The 22,080-nt window shown below is 39.4% G+C and overlaps 1 protein-coding gene across 9 annotated transcripts in view; it reads right to left on the bottom strand.

Annotated features, from left to right (window-relative positions):
• Positions 1–563: 563 nt before the first annotated feature.
• Positions 564–22,080, bottom strand: part of MAPK6 (mitogen-activated protein kinase 6) — a 47,092-nt gene continuing 25,575 nt past the window's right edge. For 5 of the 9 annotated variants that reach the window (XM_024232170.3, XM_024232169.3, XM_063716028.1 and 2 more), the window contains 5 exons: positions 19,532–20,717; positions 16,531–16,675; positions 7,933–8,097; positions 5,238–5,439; positions 564–2,905 (listed from right to left, as the gene is read on the bottom strand). In XM_024232170.3, coding sequence (XP_024087938.1) covers positions 1,807–2,905; positions 5,238–5,439; positions 7,933–8,097; positions 16,531–16,675; positions 19,532–20,086 — 2,166 coding nt within the window. In that variant the 5' untranslated portion in view covers positions 20,087–20,717 and the 3' untranslated portion in view covers positions 564–1,806. 9 annotated transcript variants of the gene reach the window in all.

The raw sequence follows: 22,080 nt of genomic DNA, 5'->3' as shown, positions 1-22,080 counted from the left end.
CTCAAAGCCTCCGCACTTGTCACCCCACCCAGCTCCAACTAAAAGTGTCCCATTTTTTTTTTCCCCACAAATCAATTCTCATGACTGCACTTCAGAACTTGTCCTCTTAAGCTAATTTGTTTAAATTCATAACGTGACAGTATTCAACCAGAAAATAAATATATGTATATATATACACATGTATATATGGCTTTGTGAATCCAGATGAAGTCAGTTGTTGAGAAGGTAGGTGGGCAGATATTAATAGAATTGGTGTTGCACAAAATAAGGATAAAAGACAAAAAAGAGGCGAAGAGGAGGATGGTTTTATAGCTGGATAGGTAAAAGGGTAAGTTCTTAAGCAAAGATGTATTACAGAGCAAATACTTCTCAAGTTTTCTGACTGCACAGTTCAAAGTTTCAACTACACATTTTACCTTTCTAATATGTGATGGTTTAAGTCAAAAGACTTGAACCTTCTCAGCCTTTCAGACTAGCAATTTATAGCCATAATTCAAAGTGATTCTGGTAGTAATTTTCATTCTAGCAGAAAATTTTCATTAACCCAAGAGTGAAACAGGAGCTGTATTTGCTGGCCATGTTTTATTTGTCCTTTTTCTTCAAACAGGATAACCGAAGATACAGACAGTATTCAATAAAATAAAACAGATGAAACAAATTCTAAGAGACTGCGATGCCACATGCTACGTTTAACCTAATTTTATTCATGCTTGCCTTGGGATGGGGAATAGATCATTCAGTAAAAACATACAGTAAAAACAAAATGTCTTATCATGTACAACTTTTAAACTACAATAATGATGTACCTTAATTACTTCCATGCACACAAGTCTAACATTTGTTTTTTTAAAAAATAAACACAATTAAGACTTCTAGGAGCATTTTATAATAAAGTAATTCCTAATTAATTTTTCTTTGTAGATAGATCAAGCACCTCCAAAATACAAATTCCTATACACAGTGAGCACGTTACTTAAAATGAACACTTAAGTAAATTAAGTACGTGGACAGCCTTAGGATAAGCTGACATTATAGATTCAGCTAGGTAGGCAACAAACCATAGTGCCAAATGGAAAAAGTATATTTGCAAATAAATTTTAAAAACTAAGTTAATTTTTATAATTAAATACAGAAAATATACTGATTTGCTAAAATAAATGTGATGTATTAACACTTCACTATAAAGAATGCATACCAGAACATTTATAAACAGTGAATGAGTTTTATTAAGAATAGTTTACTACAATAAACGCTGGCTAAATAGAAGTGCATTTTGTGAAGCACTATGGGTGGTATATGTTTTGCCACATACTCTTGTTACCTTGAGGTAGATAACACATGTGTACCAAATTCGGCATTCATTTTCAGTTGCTGCTGGTATCATGTGTTTTAAGAAATGTGTACAGTATGAAAAACTTGAAAATACTCATGAATGAAAAATGTCTTAGGAAAAAAATAGCTATTTTCATGCAATTATGTACAGTCTCACTGTGTAAATTTCAAGGCAAGGTTTGTTTCCTGTAAAACAGATCAATGTTCTATGAGAGAATGTTCTTAGTGCATTTCTTTTCTCCTCCTGCATTGCATTATTTTGCTCTAGTCTTTTTGTGTGCAAATGACATGCCAGTTAAAATGAAAACTATCTCACATGTAGAAAGAAAGTCTGGATTTTAAAAAACAAGAACTCATAAAATCCTTACTAAATGACACCATCTGATTCAAGTAAAAAATGACTTAAACACTAGTAATAAAAAAAGACAAAACACATTTCATGAAGAATACAAAGATAAATGTCTGCTGAGTGTTTTAGTTCAGATGTTTCAGAATGCTGCTGTATGTTTGATGAGGAATTTGAGGGGAAGATTTCATAGCAGAAGGTGTTAATGTGGCCTGTATTGACTTAAGTGGTGACCCAACTGGACTGTGAAACTGCGGGATGCCTATGGACTCGAGCTGCTTGTTAAAGAGGAACTCCCCACTGTTGTTCAGAAATCCTTCCTCATGTCCTCTCTCCCCAAGCTTCCCATCCTCTACTGGCTCAGTTTCTAGCATTTCAGTATCTTCTTTCCTGCTAAAGAACTTGTCCAAGTAACTAGTGTAAGTGTTTTCCTTCTCAACTTGTTCATCCTTCCTTACCTCACAAAACTGATTTATGAAAAAACAGTCCTCCCCACCATTCACAAACTGGCTGTCCCAAGAAGACTGGTACAAGGCTTCTAATTGAGCCAGATTTGCCATTCCTTTTTCCTGTTTTTCTTGGCTTACTGACTTTGATATCAAACTTTTCAATTCTAGTTGGGACACTGAGCTATTCAAGTCATTTAATTTATCAACAACATCAGTAGGCTCATGCTGGGAACTAAGCTGAATAGTTCCTGCAATAAAGGAATCAAAATCAAATCCCTGATTCTTCTCCCTTTCTTTTCCAGCCAGTTGCTGTGATGCTTCCTCTAGCGCTATCTGAGCTTTAACCAATCCATTCCTTTCACATTTTGATTTGCCTTTCTTATCAGATTTTTCTTTGCTTTGTTCTTTCCAATTGGAAAGATCTATAATAAGCTTGGGTTCATAGTAATGGTTAACTTCACTCTCTCTCCAAACTAAGTTATCTAAATATGATGATGACCTCGTTTTGTAGTTACAAGTATGGCCACACTCCAGATCACAATATTTGTTTTCATGATGATCTGAGTACTGCCAACAAGGCTCAGTAGAGTAATTGGTATCAAAAGCAGGATCCTCCAGATACTTTTCCCGATCTCCATCCAAATATTTTCGGGGATCAACTTGTACTTCTTCTTCATCAGTGACATCGGACAGAGCTCTTGGATCAAGCTGAACTTCATCAATATCAAAGTTGTTATGTACAGGCCAATCATGCTCTGAAAACTGACAATCATGATACCTGAAAAAAATCAATACACTAGTGTTATTCTATGTATATGATTTCATTTTCAAATTCACCGAGTACCTTTTATGTGACAGCACTGTGCTAGGTCTATGAGGGGATAATTATAGAAGAGTAAATATGCCTGCCTTGCCCTACCAGAACTCAGTCTTGATAGGAAAGCTCTGTTAATATATTTGGTAATTGCCAATGAAGTATGTAACTTCATTTCCAATTTGTTTTTTGTCCACCAGTTCCATGCAAACAAAAGACTTCATAGCCACAAAATGCAGATCTCGAATCTCAATCAGGTACCTTACAAATTTTTACTCTACAGTAAGGGCAACTAGAAGAGAAGGAGGTTTGCTGGAAAACTCATCACCATGAATAGCAAAAATCTCCCTGTGTATACGTGTTGCTGAATGTGCTATCCTATTAACTGACATGCACAATCACTGAGGGAAAAGAAAAGAGATTAGATGACTTAGCTAGGTATAATAGAAAATGCAGGTCAGGTGCAGTGGCTCACGCCTGCAATGCTAGCACTTCAGAAGGTCAAGGTGGATGGATCACTTGAGGTCAGGAGTTTGAAACCAGCCTGGCCAACATGGTGAAACCCCCTCTACTAAAAATACAAAAATTAGCTGAACATGGTGGCGGGCGCCTATAGTCCCAGCTAGTAGGGAGGCTGAGGCAGGAGAACTGCTTGAACTCAGGAGGTTGCAGTGAGCAGAGAGATGGCGCCATTGCACTCCAGCCTGGCAACAGAGTGAGACTCTGTCTCAAAAAAGAAAAGAACCATATTTAGGGGGTAGAAATGGACACATGGAGAAAAAAAGTAGTTTGCAGATTTGTGTAAACATACCATACCAATACATCACTATTTGAGGAGGGAGAAAAAAAAATTTCTTCTTAAAATCTTAAGATTAAAAAGATTGTCATTAGTGGTTCCCAAACTTGGCCATACATCAAAATCACCTGATGACTCTATAAGCTACCATCCTACTCTGAAGCAGAATTATATCTAAACTTCCCCAGAAATGTATGTATTTATTTATTTATTTGAAACGGAGTCTCACTCTGTCGCCCAGGCTGGAATGCAGTGGTGCAATCTCGGCTTACTGCAACTGCTGCCTCCCAGGTTCAAGTGATTCTCCTGCCTCAGCCTCCTGAGTAGCTGGGACTACAAGCGCCTGCCATCAAGGCTGGCTTATGTTTGTATTTTTAGTAGAGATGGGGTTTCACCATGTTAGCCAGCTGGTCTCGAACTCCTGACCACAGGTAATTGGCCTGCCTCGGCCTCGCAAAGTGCTAGGATTACAGGCATGAGACACCTCGCCCAGCCAAACTTCCTAGAAATCCAATTATTTCACTTCATGAAACATCAAAATATGGATAACATTATACACTAATGTTTAGACTTTAAAAAGTCTCTTTTACTGAACCTATGTTAAGTGTCCCCAGATTAATTTTGTCATTAGGAAAACATTCAAATACTGGCTGAGTACGGTGATTCATGCCTATAATTTCAGCACTGTGGGAGGCCAAGGCAGGCAGATCACCTGAGGTCAGGAGTTCGAGACCAGCCTGGCCAACATAAAACCCCACCTCTATTAAAAATTAGCCGGGTGCCTGTAATCCCAGCTACTCGGGAGGCTGAGGCAGGACAGTGAGCTGAGATTGCATCACTGCACTCCAGCCTGGGTAACAGAGTGAGATTCCATCTCAAAAAAAAAAAAACACACAAACCTGCATCTAACATGAGTCAAATAATTTTTAATGAGTCAAATAATTTTTATCTTAAGATATAACTACCACTGAGACACTGGAGATACTTTATTGGATATGACTGAGTCTTGTCATCTAACATCTTAAATTTTTGACATTCATAAAATGATTCATTTCCAACCTTCAGTTAAAGGACTTTATAAATATGCCTTAATGACTTTGAAAATGTTTCAAAGTAGCATTTAACTTTTCCCATATATCATCTAACCAGTAATTACTTTATTAAATGTTTTAATTAATGGCTATTTATAGATATAAATATTAGGGATCATTACTAAATTTTTCTTTGAGATGGAGTCTTGCTCTATTGCCCAGACTGGAATGCAGTGGCATAATCTCGGCAGCCTCGGCCACCTGGGTTCAAGTGATTTTCCTGCCTCAGCCTCCCAAGTAGTTAGGACTACAGGCGCCTGCCACCACACCTGACTAATTTTTGTATCTTTCCATTACTAAATTTTTAAGACTTCTACATTGTCTTATACATAATTTTTAAAAAACTCACTACATATGGTCCACTGGAAAGTTCAGTAAATATTATTTTTCTAATTTAGGATCAATTTACCTTTCCCAGTTATAAATGTGACTGTGAGTTTCATCCATAAGCAAAATATCATCAACTTCATCTTCAATATGAAAAGGATGGCTTGAAATTGGCTCATCCATTGGAAAAGAATATATGCTCATGTAAGGATGGGAGAGTGCTTCTTCTGCTGTTAACCGATCCATGGGGCTAAATGTCAAAATTTGTTCCAGGAAATCCAGTGCTGCAGAAGAAAAGGTAAAAGTTTTTGAGAAAATAATTGCTTACCTTTAGAAAAACAGTAAATGTTGATCTCATTTATTTCAATGACTAGCTAAGTGATTACCTTAGCACTACATACTACACAACAGGAAATGAGCATCTTAATTGTACTAACAGGTCCCCATCTTATAAAGGGGAAAAATGGACTACACAATTAAAAAGTTAATTTGTCAGAAATAAAACTTACCTGATTTACAACTTAAAAACGATTTTCTAGCTGAGTGTGGTGGCTCACGCCTGTAATCCCGGCCTAATACATAGGTTTTAATCCTAGCTCTGCAAGTCACTGGCTTAACTCAATTACTAGCACTGTAGTGCTGGATAGGCTACTAAAACTTGATGAACATCAGTTTCTTCATGCATAAAGTAGACATAGATATTTCATAAGGTACAAAAATGAGATGTAATCATAGTGTCTGGTATGTAATAAAAGCCCTTTCCCATCCTTCACTGATGAGCTGTTGTACTAATTTCTTGATCTCTGATTCACATCACACTCCAGCATAGTTCACACACTGCCCTTGCGCATCTTAGGACTCTGGTTAACCACAAATCCAGTTCTTCCCATAAAATAGTCTAGTAGGCCTTCCTTAGCTCCTCACGCAGCCTGAAAGCTGTATTTACACCAGCCACACACTTCTATGCCTTATGATATCAACCTTCAACCCTGGATCACCACCACCATCTACTCTCTCTGCTCCCTGGCACACAAAACTGATGAAAACTAGCTGCAATATCCCATACGTGGCTCATTACAAATTCATACTAAACAATTTCATTGTGACCTTTGCTCTCTGGCCTTCTCTTTATGCTCTCGGTCTTCTTTATCACTCTCAATAGACAAACCCACTTCACATTTGTCTCAATCCCTACCTCTTCACTATGGTCACTCACACATCCTCTTATCCTTGCCTTCTAAGTGAGAAAGATGGCCTTTCTCTCTCAAGCCAACCTGTACTCTAGAAAGAACCCTATTCTTTTCTTTAGAAAGATAATTTTAAGACACAGCATCTTTGCTGTTGCCCAGGCTGGAGTGCAATAGCATGATCATAGCTCATTGTATCCTTGAACTCCTGGGCTCAAGGAATCTTCCTGCCTCAGCCTCCTGAACAGCTAGGACTACAGGAATGCTACAATGGTGCTGAACACCATGCTAAGATAGAGAAATATATGGTATACTACAGAAAGGATGAGAGGTAAATATCAAGGGAAATTAACCAGAGTAGGGCTCCTAGGAGTCTTATACGTTCACTCAGACGCACTTAACCCTGTTTGTTTTTTTCCTTCAAAGATCATAAAGAGACTGTGGGGTGAGAACATGTATTCTTTTTACCAAGTTGCCACTGCCTCAGAATGTGCTCTGTCCCAAAATAAAACTCCACTGTTAAGAAGAAAGTAGTATGGAGCATATAATTGATAAATCTTCAGTCTCAGAAACTCCATCCACTCTGCATTCACTTGCTTGCAAGCACAGTGCTGCCACATGTGACTACCAAGGATCTTTGCTCAATGGTTAATAAATCCCAGTCACTGGCCAAATATTCAGTTTAGTTCAAAGATTAAAACATGGTCCCCACCCTAATGAGGGTATGAAAAAGATTCAAATAGCATTATACAGCAAGGTTACAAATGCTTCAACAGCACCGTCCTCTTGATTAGTGACAACCACTCTGAAGTGGATCCAGGTTATCACTGTGCACAGTGTCTCCACCTGGCTGAGCAGAGCCACACCTTATAGAGGGTATGCAGACACCCACCCTGTTCCCCACTCCACCTCCCAATTCAGAATTACTAGTTTGCATTTTAAAAGTGCTCTTTGGCCAGGTGTGGTGGCTTACACCTGTAATACTACCACTGTGGGAGGCTGAGGCGGAAAGGCTGCATGAGCTCAGGAGTTCAAGACCAGCCCGGGGGACACAGTAAGACTGTGTCTCTATTTTTCAATAAAAAATAAAAATAAAGTGTTCCCACAGAGGACTCATTTAGTTATGAACAGGGATGTTGTGACAGTGGCTACAGGGTTACCAGCAAGGGAGCTAGCAATGGAATTTGTGAAGACAGACTCAAAGACTGATTAAGAATGTGGAACTACTGAAAAGCCTGCAAAACCTGCTGAAACTAAATACAGCAGCTTTCTTTTTATCCAGGCACTTAAAGGAGTTCCAAGTATATCTGAGAGAAAAAATGCCATCATGATTTTGCCCCCAGTGCCTATATTCAAAATACTTGCTACTTGCTCTGAAAAGTGATTCAGAAGAACCAAAAAACAGATCGTAGCCCAAGTACCAGGACAAAAAAAGGGGAAATGAGAGTTGAAGTTTTATGTACACCTTAAGTGTATAAAGACTATTTCAGAGAAAGCCCCATATCTAAGGATAAAAAGCTCCGGCTTCCCTACACAGATTCTGCCTCACACACAGGCATTAACGTGAGGGTTACTCTCAAGTCACAATACCTTCTCGACTAATTCCTGGAAGCAGCTGAGTTAAAGGTTTGTGTGGCTCAGTCATGTCATTTCTAATGTAAACTGGAATTACGCTGAGAAGCTCCTGACGATCTTCCTCATGTACAACAGGAATAGATTCTAAAATCAGCTGCATCTGTTCAAGTTCATGTGCACCTGAGGTTAAAAAAAAAAAAAAATTCCTCAATGTTTACTTATTTCACAATAAACATACTAAACTAATTTAAATATTATAATGACCAGTGAGGGGGAAAAGTTTGAATTGTATCATCAGCGGGTTTCATTGCTTTGACTATCACCAATCTACTTATCTGTTTCAATTTCTGCTTACTGATGTATTTAGTTTTAGCTGCTTTGTTTCCACAGGGAACTGACTCTTTAAGTTTGGTCTCATATTAAGGTTATCACAAACTAGTGAAAAAAAAAAAGCAACTGAGATTCAAGAGATCTGGATTCTGGTCTTAACTGTACCACTAATTAACTGGCTATAACTTCAGAGACAATAGCTAACATCTCTTAAGACTTTATTTCAACATCAATGAAATGAAGGGTTGGACTAGACTTGTAAAACGGGAAGTTTTATAGTTCTATGTTAGGGCTCAGTTAGCATTTCTAGGCTGTTAGGCAATTAAAGAAATAAAGGGGGAAACTTTAGGCTAAATAGGTGACTTTTAAAAATTCTATTTGCTGTACTCCAGCATGGATGACAGTGAGACCCTGTCTCAAAAACAAAAAATAAAAATTCCACTTGCCTTTCCTTTAATGTCTATAAATTCATTGAACATTCAAAATTCTTTTTAGTTCCTTGAGAATAGTTATGAAACAAAACAGACCAAGTGCCTGCCTTCATGGATCTTACAATTTTGTGGATAAGGACAGATAATTCTGTAAAGTAGGTCTTATGGTGACATATGCTATAAAGAAAAAGAGAGTAAGCTAAGGGTGATAGCACTGTCGGGAAAAATAGGGTTGTTAATACCTTTTTAAAGTCAAGAGTTCGAGACCAGCCTGGCCAACATGGTAAAACCTCATCTCTACTAAAAATACAAAAATTAGCCAGGCAAGCTTGGCACATGCCTGTAGTCCCAGCTACTCGGGAGGCTGAAGCACAAGAATTGCTTGAACCCTGGAGGAGAAGGTTGCAGTAAGCCAAGATCTTGTCACTGCACTCTAGCCTGGGCAACAATGAGACTTTTTTTTTTTTTTTTTTTTGAGACAAAGGAAGGCCTCACTAAAGTGGAAAATTAAGGAAGTGAGGAATACAACAAATATTCATATGGAAGAAAGAAAGGAGTTCTAGGAAGATAGAGAGAAGCCCAGAGGAGAGAGGCGGGTTGGTATGTCCAAGAAACAACAATTAGACAAGTGTAGCAAAAGCAGAGTACCTTGGGGCAGATAGTGAGAGATAAGTCAGAGTGGTACTAGAACAAAGGGTTTGCTTTACCCTGAGTTTGATGGAAAGCCATCACACAGTTTGAGCAGAGATGACATGATCTACCTTATCTTTCAACAGGACCACTCTGGCTGCGATGTGGTAACTAAAGACAGCAAATACTGAAGCAGGAAAGAGAAGGTCCTTCTAACAGGAGAGACATAATGGCTGACTGGACTTGGGGAGGGATAGTAAGAGCGACAGTAACAAGCTGTTAAGAGTCTGGATATAGTTTGAAGAAAGAGCCCACAGGGTCTGTGCTAACAGAAATGAAGGACAATGACAAGATTTTTGTCTAAGCAACTGAAAAATGGAGGTACTGGTTTGCTAACATGAGTGAAAACGAAGTATGAGGAAGAAATATCGGGGGCCCAGTTCTGGGTAGGTTAACTTTGTTATTAGACATCTGAGTGGAGATACTGAGTTAAGGAACCTGGAATTCAGACGAGAGGTCAGGGCTGATCATCAGATATAGATAATTGTTAAAGGAATGAAAAAGAATGAGACTGCCCAGGGACTAAGTGAAGCCAGCGAAGCAGGGAGTCCAAGGACTGAATGTGGGATACTCCCAACATGAGGAGAAAAGAGAACCGGCAAGGGTGACTGGAAAGAGTAGCGTGCCCAAAGACAGCTGAAAAAGCACCTGAAGAGGTGAAGATCAATTGCAACAAATGCTGGAGATGGCTCAAAATGACGACTTAGAATTCATAAGGGATTTAGCATTATGGAGATCACTGGTGACCTGTGGAGAGTGGTTTCTGGTGGAGGACCAAGCCTGACTGGACAGGGTGAAAGACAGAATGTAAGCAGAGGAATTAAGAGCAGCAAGGATGCATGCATCTTTTGAGAAGTTTTACATCCAAAGAGTACAGTAGTATGTGGCAGTAGCTGAGGGACTGTGGGGTCAGGACAGATTATTTTGTAAGACTGGAAAAATTCTATCAATGTTTGAATGAATACTGATAAAAGTGATCTAGCAGAAGAGGTAAAGTGAAGATGCAAGAGATAAAAGTGCTACAGCAGGAAAGAGGGAAAATACTGCCCAAGTACAAGTGTTAACCTGGGACAGGAACACCTACAGAGAGACAATCTGGACACACAAGAGAAATGCACCAAAAAATAAGACTATATAACACTTTCTACAGGCTAAAAATACACTGATTTCCAATGAATGCTTGGTCCTTACCTTTTGTTGCTCTGTTCATTTGCAGCTTATACCTAATAACCACTCAGATTTCCCTTCATGTTTTTACTGAATGGTTCACTGACAAAAATCAATAAAGCACCTGGCAACTAAAAACAAACTACAACCTAGATCTTTCCAATCATTTCACAAACTATTCCTATTAAATGTGAAACTATGCTACTTAAGAGTTTTAAAACAAATCCAATTATTTTTATTCCTATATTTAATGTCTGAATGTGCACTGAACATTTAAAAACAAACATTTAAAAATACACAAATATAGCTGACAGCAGTGGCTCACACCTGTAATCCCAGCACTTTGGAAGGCTAAGGCAGGTAATCACCTGAGGTCAGGAGTTCAACACCAACCTGACCAATACGGTGAAATCCTGTCTCTACTAAAATTTCAAAAATTAGCCGGGCATGGGGGCATGCACCTATAGTCCCAGCTACTCGGGAGGCTGAGGCAGGAGAATCGCTTGAACCCAGGAGGAGGAGGTTTCAGTTAGCTGAGCTCACGCAACTGCACTCCAGCCTAGGCGACAGAGCAAGACTCCTCAAAAAACAAAACCTTTGTATAATCCATGCAGCAGCAGTAGGTACTGAACTCATTTCTATGACTTGGAGCAAGACCAAATGATTTTTCATTATATAGACTTAAATTTGTTTTTGTTCTAAGACAAAGTCTTACTCTGCTGCTCAGGCTGGAGTAAGTGGCATGATCACAGCTCACTGTAGCCTTGACCTGCCAGGCTCAAGCAATTCTCCCACCTGAGCCCCTTGAATAGCTGGGACCACAGGTGTGTGCCACCACACCCAGCTACATTTTTGTTTTTTGTCAAGACAGGGTCTCACTATGTTGCCCAGGCTGGTCTCGAACTCCTGGGCTCAAGTGATCCTCTGGTCTCAGCCTCCAAAAGTGCTGGGATTACATGTATGAGCCACCACACCTGGCTTGTTTTTCTGACTCGTTACAGTGGTGGCTTTAAAATGTGTCCACTTGGCTGGACACGGTGGCTCCTGCCTGTAATCCCAGCACTGTGGGAGGCCAAGGCAAACAGATCACCTGAGGTCAGGAGTTTGAGACTGGCCTGGCCAAAAGGGTGAAACTACTAAAAATACAAAAGTTAGCTGGGTGTGGTGGCAGACGCCTGTAATCTCAGCTACTTGAGAGGCTGAGGCAGGAGAGTCGCTTGAACCCGGGAGGCGGAGGTTGCAGTGAGCCAAGATTGCACCATTGTACAATTGTTGCCTAGGAAACAAAAGCAAGACTCCATCTCGGGAAAAAAAAATAATTATATATATATGTGTATATATATATGTGTGTGTATATATATGTGTGTGTATATATATATAGTGTGTGTATATATATGTGTGTATATATAGTGTGTATATATATGTGTATATATATATATATATACACACATATATATATACACTTTACCCTTGTTCATTCAAGAAGGTAAAAAATGAAAAAAAAAAAAAGGTCTAAAAATTCTTTTGATACTCCTCCCTTTAAAGGGTGGAACTGAACTCCGCTCCCATTGACCATGAAGTGTACTTAGTGACTCACTTCTAACACATAAAGCTAAAGTTGACAGTATGTAACTTTTGAGACTTGGTCACAAAAAGATATTTTACATGTGTGGTCAACTGATTTTTTATGAAAGTGTCAAGATAATTCAATGGAGAAAGAATCTTTTCAACAAATGGTGCCAGGACAAGAGGATGTCCACATGCAAAAGAACGTGTAAAAGTTAATCCCTTCCCCTCCCACCCATCCCCAATACAGAGTCTCGCTCTCTTGGCCAGGATGGAGTGCAGTGGCAAGATCTCGGCTCACTGCAACCTCCATCTCCCAGGTTCAAGCGATTCTCCTGCCTCAGCCTCCCGAGTAGCTGGGATTGTAGGTGCACGCCACCACGCCCAGCTAATTTTTGTATTTTTAGTAGAGACAGGGTTTCACCATGTTGGCCAGGCTGTTCTCAAACTCCTGACCTCAGGTGATCCACTTGCCTCCGCATCCCAAAGTGTTGGGATTACAGGTGTGAGCCACTGTGCCCAGCTGTAAAAGTTAATCCTATAAAACTCTCAGAAGACAACACAGGAGAAAACATCCATGACCTTGGGTCAGGCAATTATTCCTCAGACATGACACCAAAAACAAAAGAGACAGAAGAAAAAGGTAACTGGACTTCAGAATTAAAATCTTCTTTCAGGCCTGGCGTAGTGGCTCACACCTGTAATCCCAGGACTTTGGGAGGCTGAGGCGAGTGGATCATGAGGTCAGGAGTTCGAGATCAGCCTGACCAACGTGGTGAACCCCGTCTCTACTAAAAATACAAAAATCAGCTGGGCATGGTGGTGTGTGCCTGTAATCCCAGCTACTCAGGAGGCTGAGGGAGGAGAATCACTTGAACCCAGGAGGGAGAAGTTGCAGTGAGCCGAGATCATGCCACTGTACTCCAGCCTAGGCGAGAGAGCAAGACTCTGTCTCAAAAAATCAATCAATCAATCAATCAATCTTGTTTCAAAAGACACTATAAAGAAAGGAAAAAAAACCTACAGAATAGGAGAAAATACATGTAAATCACAGAAGATTTGTATTCAGAATTATGTAAAGAATTCTTACAACTCAATAATAAAAAGACAACCCAATTTAAAAAATGGGCAATAGATCTGGACAGACATTCAATCATCCATTAGTTATTAGGGAAATGCAAATCAAAACCACAATGAGGCCGGGTGCAATGGCTCCCGCCTGTAATCCCTGCACTTTGGGAGGCCAAGGCGACAGATCACTTGAGGTTAGGAGTTCGAGACCAGCCTGGCCAACATGGTGAAACCCCGTCTCTACTAAAAACACAAAAATTAGCTGGGCGTGGTGGCGCATGCCTTTGTAATCCCAGCTACTCGGGAGGCTGAGGGCAGGAGAACTGCTTGAACCTGGGAGGCAGCGGTTGCAGTGAGCCAAGATCACACCACTGCATTCCAGCCTGGATGACAAAGCGAGACTCCGTCTCGAAGAAAAAAAAAACCACAATGAGATACTACTTCATACCCGATAGGATGGCTATACTCAAAAAGACAAAATTTAACTCTAATGCATTGGTGGTGGGAATGTAAAATGGTACAGCTGCACTGGGAAACTGTTCTTCAAAAAGTTAAACAGTTACCACACGACCCAGCAATTCCACTCCTAGGTATATACACCCAAGAGAACTGAAAACATATTTTCACACAAAAACTTGTACACAAATATTTACAGCAGCATAATTCATAACCAAGAAGTAGAAACCCAAATGTCCATCAACTGAGGAATGGATAAAAAGCATGTGGTATATCCATATAGCAGAATACTATTTGCCCATAAAAAGGAAAAAAGTACTAACATATGCCACAACATGGGTAAACCTCCCAAATATTGCTACATCAAAGAAGCCTGTCACAAAGTCCAAATGTTATCTGAAACAACCAGAGCAGGCAAATCCATAGAGACATAAAGTAGATTAGTGGATGCCAGGGGCTGGGGGAAAGAGGAAATGAGAAGTGACTGATAATTGTTTGCAGGATCTTTCAGGAGCCAAGACAGTCTTCCAAAATTAGATAGTGGTAATGGTTACACAACTCTGTAAATATACTAAAAAATATGGAACTATATAATTTAAATAAATTGTATGATATGTGAATTATATAACAATACAACTTTTAAAAAAAAGATACACTGGCTTTCTCCTTGCTGTCTTTTGGATCACTGGTTCTAGAGGAGGCCAGCCACCATATTATGAAGACACTCAAGCAGTCCTATGGAGAAGCCCACATGGTGAGGAACCGAAGCCTCTTGGTAACTGTCATGTAAGTAAGCTATCTAGAAGTGGATCCTCCTGCCTTGGTCAAGCCTTCAGCGTAACTGCTGCCCTTACCAACATCTTGACTGAGAAAACATGAGCTAGAACCACCCAGCTAAACCACTCCCATATTTTGACACACAGAAACTGTAAAACGTTAATAAATGTTTGTTGTTTAAGCTACTAAGTTTTGGAGTAATTTGTCACACTGCAACAAACAGAATTGTTTATATATGCTGGAAGGCACTTGATATCAGGAACATAACCTCCAATCACAGTATTGTTCCTAAGCAAAAATCAATCCATTTAATAATTTAGTTTCCAGGAATCCCTCTGAATTTCAATTTAGAAAACTATCATACATCTTAGAAATTTTTTTTTTTTTTTTTTTTTTTTGAGACAGAGTCTCTGTCGCCCAGGCTGGATTGCAATGGCGCGATCCCAGCTCACTGCAACCTCTGCCTCCCAGGTTCAAGCAATTATCGTGCCTCAGCCTCCCCAGTAGCTGGGATTACAGGTGTGCGCCACCATGCCCAGCTAATTTTTGTATTTTTAGTAGAGACGGAGTTTCACCATGTTGGCCAGGCTGGTCTCAAACTCCTGACCTCAAGTGATCTGCCCACCTTGGCCTCCCAAAGTACTGGGATTACAGGCGTGAGCCACTGGGCCCAGACAGAAATTTTAGATAAATATTAGAAAAAATTGTAAAGAGCTGGCTGGCTGTTATATAAACTAAGTACTGGCATTAACATACTTAAAAGACATTTATGCACGCTGTCCTTTCTTCACCAGTGCTCTCCTATGTACACTAATATTTCTTATGTAAATAGACTCTGGCCTATTTCTTTCCTTCTGCTCTTAGCACAGTCTGGGGGTCTGGGGGAACCACTCTAAAAATGGGTATACAGGGCTGGGTGCGGTGGCTCACACCTGTAATCCCAGTACTTTGGGAGGCCGAGGCGGGTGGATCACGAGGTCAGGAGATCGAGACCATCCTGGCTAACATGGTGAAACCCCATCTCTACTAAAAATACAAAAAATTAGCCGGGCGAGGGGGCGGGCGCCTGTTGTCCCAGCTACTCGGTAGGCTGAGGCAGGAGAATGGTGTGAACCTGGGAGGCGGAGCTTGCAGTGAGCAGAGATCGCACCACTGTACTCCAGCCTGGGTGACAGAGCGAGACTCCGTCTCAGAAAAAAAAAATGGGTATAGAGGGGAAAAAGGTTATGTCAAAAGACAGAAAAAGGCCTTAATCACTATCACACCACTTTCCCAACTAAAAAATCTTCAGTACTCCTACTATTCCTTACTTTTCCATATGGAAAGTCCTCTGCCTACTTTCTAAATACTTTCTAGTATTCTGACCCCATCTTAACTAGTCATAAATATGTTTATTATTTGACAACTTGCATGAATCTCAGATTCATGAATGCACCAGGCTTATACTTTTATTTATATGGGTACCCTTAAGTAACACATTTTCTCTCTTCCCCAATTAAAATTCTTCACTATTTCTAAATCGTGAAAAATCTGTTTGACTCCATAATGCCTTCCATTCCAGCAATCACTGATGCATAGCTTCTCTAAGTTTATAGCTCTAGTCTATACTAAATAATTTTATACAGACGTATGCTTTGCTTTATGACACAAGACATTTTTCATGGATTACTCACCTCATCTTGACAAAGTCCTCTCTCACACACTTCTTTAGACTTCTAAATAGCACCAAACTTAACAAAAAATTACTTGTTTGGTTGTTTATAGGGGGAGGGGACCAAGAAAAATTTGTTGGATTTTCAACAATGGCTTAAAATTTTCACCAGGAAGTGATGATACTGACAGAATTAGGCAACTCAAATATCAACACAAATTACCAACAAGTATTATGGGTCCACAAAATATGAAATTATATTTAAACAGGAGTTCTGATAATTTATGAAGTGACCAATTTAGTGAGTATGTGAATAAGTTTTCTCAATTTTTTTATTAAAAACGCCAATTTATCTGTTCATTTTAGTATTCCAGATCATAACAAATTATTTTAAATCTTACATGAATCTTGCTTCAGAGATAAAATGCAAAATTACTTCTCTTTGGGAAAATTTTTCCCCCACAAAATACTAACCTGCAAAAAGGGTTTTACCAGTCAGCATTTCAGCAAAGATGCAGCCTGCAGCCCACATGTCAATGGCTTTAGTATAATTATTAGGAGAAAGTAAAAGACGTGGAGATCTGTACCATTTAGTAACCAATCCTTCAGAAAGATGACCCTATAAAAGAAACAAAAAACATACTTTTTTTACTTTAGCTAAAGAACAGTACTTACAACTTGATTAAAGAAGCCTTAATCTGCCCAGCATGGTGGCTCATGCCTGTAATCCCAGCATTTTGGGAAACCAAGGCAGGCGGATCACCCAAGGTCGGGAGTTCGAGACCAGTCTGACCAACACGGAGAAACCCCATCTCTACTAAAAATACAAAATTAGCCAGGTGTGGTGGTGCATGCCTGTAATCCCAGCTACTTGGGAGGCTGAGCCAGGAGAATCGCTTGAACCCGGGAGGTAGAGGTTGTGGTGAGCCAAGATTGTGCCATTGCACTCCAGCCTGGACAACAAGAGCGAAACTCCGTCTCAAAAAAAAAAAAAAAAGAATCCTTAATCTTTAACCCCAGCACTTTGGGAGGCCGAGGTAGGTGGATCACTTGAGGTCAGGAATTTGAGACCAGCCTGGGCAACATGGTGAAACTCCATCTCTACTAAAAATACAAGAATTAGCCTGGCATGGTGGCACACGCCTGTCGTCCCAGCTACTTGGGAGGCTGAGGTGGGAGGATCACTTAAGCGCAGGAGACAGAGGTTGCAATGAGCCAAGAGCAAGACCCTGTCTAAAAAAAAAAAAATTATACAACTCTAGTTATAGTGTTAATTCTAGGCCACACATTCAAAGCATTTTTCAGAAGATGAGCTGGTTTACACTCAAAGTCTTGAGATAATCAAAGAGCAAGTATGCTTCAAGTCAGAACAGTAGGGAAGAGCTATAAACTGATGTCTACCTCCTTATTGACCTCTACTATAAATCCCATTCATAACCTATTCAACTACTTTACAATTACAAAGCACCTTATAAAACCTTATACATATATTGCCTTATTTCATCCTCAAAACTACCCTGAGAGATTGTGATGGTAGATATTAACTCCATTTTATAGGTGTGATGACTGAGAGATTAAGGGATCTGCTTCAAGTCACATAGCTAGCTGGATGTAGAAATGGAGTCAATTTTATATAGTGTTAAGTCTTAGTTCAGTGCTCTATCCACAATATTTCACTGTGGATGTCGTCAGTGTAATACTCATCTCTTTTCCTTTTTCTCTAGGAAAAAAAAGTGTCTGTGTTGCCCAGGTTGGTCTCAAACTCCTGGCCTCAAGTGATCCTCCTGCCCCGGCCTCCTAAAGTGCTGAGATTATAGGCAGAAGCCACCGCGCTTCCAGCCTAGAACTCATTTTCTACAAAATATCTTTTTTGTTTTGAAATGGAGTTTTGCTCTTGTTGCCCAGGCTGGAGTGCATTGGTGCGATCTCAGCTCTTTGCAACCTCCACCTCCCGGATTCTCCTGCTTCAGCCTCCCGAGTAGCTGGAATTACAGACATGCACCACCAGGCACAGCTAATTTTGTATTTTTAGGAGAGACAGGGTTTTACCATGTTGTCAGGCTGGTCTCAAACTCCTGACCTCAGGTGATCCGCCTGCCTCAGCCTCCCAAAATGCTGAGATTACAGGTGTGAGCCACTGCACCTGGCCCAAGTAAAAATACTTAATGTGGGCTGGGCGTGGTGGCGGGCACCTGTAATCCCAGCTACTTGGGAGGCTGAGGCAGGAGAATTGCTTGAACCCAGGAGGCGGAGGTTGCAATGAGCTGAGATCACACTGTTGCACTCCAGCCTTGGTGACAAAAGCACAACTCAATTTCAAAAAAATAAATAAATAAAAATAAAAATAATCTTAATGTGAAACAGCATGTATGAAGATTTGTCTTAGGCATGTACTGTGGAAAGCTAACAAAGCAGGGCTCCCAGGGGTTCTTTACAACCAAAGCGGCTCCACCTCTCTATTTTAAACATCAGGGTCCCACATAAGATTTCATTTCAAAACTAAAAGACCAAGGTTCAGCTTGAAAAATATTAAATTCTTGTATTAAGGCAATTTACTATCTAAGACGAAGTTGCTGTGAATCTTTTTGGCTATACTTATTACCAATTGTTTATGTGAATTTAGATTTCAAGCTAAATTTAGTTTAAACAAAGCAGAACTGAATAGTACAGGCTCAAAGAGACAAAAGAAGACATAAGCTTGGGTGTGCTGACATGCACCTTTAGCCTCAGCTATTCAGGAGGCTGAGGCCAGAGGATCACTTGAGCCCAGAAGTTTGACGCCAGCCTGAGCAACACAGCAAGATCTTGTCACTAAAAACTATAAAAAAAAAAAAAAAAAAAAAAAAGGCTGGGCATGGTGGCTCACACCTGTAATCCTAGCATTTTGGGAGGCTGACCCAGGCAGATCACTGGAGGCTAGGAGTTCAAGACCAGCCTGGCCAACATGGTGAAGCCCTGTCTACTAAAAATACAAAAAAATTAGCTGGGCGTGATGGCATGCACCTGTAATCCCAGCTACTTGGGAGGCTGAGGTACAAGAATCGCTTGAATCCAGGGGATGAAGGTTGCAGTGAGCCGAGATGGCGCCACTGCACTCCACCCTTTGCGACAGAGTGAGACTCTGTCTCAAAAACAAAAGACCTAAAGTTGAAATAGCATCGCCTCTTACCACAATTCTGTCCCAAAGAAAGAAGAGTATATTCCACTTTTAAATAGCTAAGGGAGAATTTCATTTATAATAAATTACCATATACTTTAGAACTTCATTATAATAACCACGTATTTTTAGAAATTTGTATTTAATTATCCCACTCCACCTTCATTTCAAACAGAGAGACTTGTTTCAGAAAAAAGGCATATGTAAAGTTTAATAAGATTAAAAATTCTGCCACAATATACAAAGAAAATATAAGTACCTATTCCTGATTAGGTGTATCAGTTTAAAGGTCTGTCTCAGCTGGTTTTCTCTACATACCTTATGGGAATAATGAGGATCCATGATCCGTGCAAGACCAAAGTCACCTATCTTCAGCACCAAGTCTTCAGTATTAATGAAAAGATTAGCTGGTTTGAGATCTCTGTGCAGTACATTTGCAGAGTGAATATACTTGAGCCCCCGTAGCAGCTGATACATGAAAAGCCTGGCATGCTCTTCCAGTAAAGGGCCCTGCTCCAGCACATTAGCCAAGTCTGTCTCCATGTACTCCTGAACAATGTAAACACTGTTCAGTTCCGTAAGAGAGCCCACATCGTCTGTTAATTGGCTTCCACTGGGACCAAGAATTTCAAACACTTTCACAATGTTATCATGGTCAAGTCTTCTAATAATTTTGATTTCACGTAGAGCATGTTTGACACTCTGGGGATCAGTAAGGACAATTTTCTTGATGGCTACTCTTTTGTCACAGTCATTGTCTACAGCAGAAAAAACCAGGCCATTGCCTCCACAACCCAATGGTTTTAAGTCCATATACCTAGAACCCAGATCAAAACCATGAATGTTCATGAGACTTTCAAATTTCTCTGCCATTTTGAAACCCTTACTATTGCCTTTTCCTTTCAAATTGAACTTGTGTAAACAAAGAAGAAAACTGGCATCAAAAGGAAAGATCTTTCAAAAAGGGAGAAGAAAAATAATTATGCTTCCACAGCAAGATGGTTTCTTGATGTTCATTGCATATGCCAAACAGGCCTGTCGAGTTCCCCTTAGATTTAAAGCTCAAAAAGCTCTACTCATATTGAGAATTAAAAAGATTGCAGTATTCATAGTTCAAGAAAGGGGCAGCAACTCTGCAGACATTTAACGAAAACAAGAAACTCAAACGGAATGAAATGACATACTGTGCACTCAGATTACCGTGCTAAACGATTTAACATTTAACAAAAATGTGAATAAATATGCACACAACAGGCTTCTATGAACATTCTCCTCACAGTGCAGATACATTCAGTGTTGGACTGGTCCTGAGCAGCATCATTCTAAGGTGCTGGTAAGCACTATTTCCGTTTTGCTTCTTTTCTTCCTTTGTTGCTATATATTTATTTCAACAGGAAGCCCTGGTGGCTGTTGGTTAACAGAAGATGTCTTTTGTTAGTGATCAGGTGGCTCCAGCTCACCACAATCACAATCAAAGCTACCGTCCATCTTACTCTGATACAACCTGGGGGGATGAGAAAAAGAAGAGAGTCACCATTGCAGGAAATACTCTTTTCTTCAAATTTGTCGTATGACACAAACTGGACATTTAGCAATAAACTACTACTGGTACATTAAACTTAATTATGGTCATTAAGTGACAAATTACCCTTAATCAAAAATAGCTTACAAAAATGTTATGAGCAATTCACACACATTGGCCCGGGCTCCAGATTTCACTACACTAGATTCTTGGTAACACTTAGGCTCATTAGGTTGTACCATTTCTGAAATGCCAACAAGTGTGGGAAGGTTCATAATATTTTTATAGAACTTGAGTTTTATGAGGGGTAAAACATTAGTAACATCTATCTAAAAGAATATATAAGAAGCCTGCAATGTGTTTGTTAAAGAGCATGTTTACTTATTAACTATGCCTATCAACATCCAATGAACAAAAATCTAACAGCACAAATATACAAATAATGTTCTTCAATTTATAAGAGTAAACTCGAACAATGAATAATACCTATGAAAAGGTATTTAATGTGACTGATAGGAAAAGATTATCTTAAGAAAACATTTCAGATTGAAAAAATATGCTTCTCTGTTAATGTCAAGTCTGAGGAGTATAGAAAAACAAACTTTCACACAATAGTGGTTGGAGTTTAAATTAGTAAAAACTTCAGAGCGATTTGGCATAAACATATAAATGAATAAATAAATAGCATACTCTATGACCCGGCCATTTTTCTTCACAGTAAACTCCGTAGAGAAAGAAATGCTCATTTTTTTTGGTAAAGAAAATTAGAAACAACCTAAACTTCATAAAATAGGAGAACAGATAAGTAGTTATATGCATGCAAAATAGTTTTTTTTGGTAAGTATGTATGCATATTGCAAAAGTTAAAAAAAAATGGAAAAAAAAATGAGACAAATACCAAATTCATAATGATTACCTGGAGGTTATTAAGGAAAGAGACCAGAATCATTTCTCTGCATTTTAATGTGTTATTTATTTTAAAATAACAAGCATGGCAGATTACTAGAATCTTATAGAGCTGGGTGGTATGTATATGAAGGTTCATTATATTGATCTCTGTACACTTAAAATATTTCATACTTAAAAAAATATCCTATAAAAGGGCAGGAAAAAATAGCCTCAACTCCAGTAGATGGTTCCCTAGCCAGCCTGAAAAAAAATAAATGCAACTTGGTTCTTTCAGTTTCTTAATGGCCTAATTGCAGAGCACCCAGAGTACCAGATATGAGGCATTATGGAAAATCAGGTGGTCAGAATTCCTAACAAATAAGACCAGAAAATATTTTAGGCAGAAAGAATAAAGCCACCAATTTATTCATTTAGTATATAAACATATATTTAGCAA

The sequence above is a fragment of the Pongo abelii genome, chromosome 16 (genome assembly GCF_028885655.2).
Source record: "Pongo abelii isolate AG06213 chromosome 16, NHGRI_mPonAbe1-v2.0_pri, whole genome shotgun sequence".
In the NCBI taxonomy this organism is placed as follows: Eukaryota; Metazoa; Chordata; class Mammalia; order Primates; family Hominidae; genus Pongo; species Pongo abelii.
Note: the sequence above shows the minus strand (reverse complement) of the source record. Positions and strands in the feature narration are given on the sequence as shown.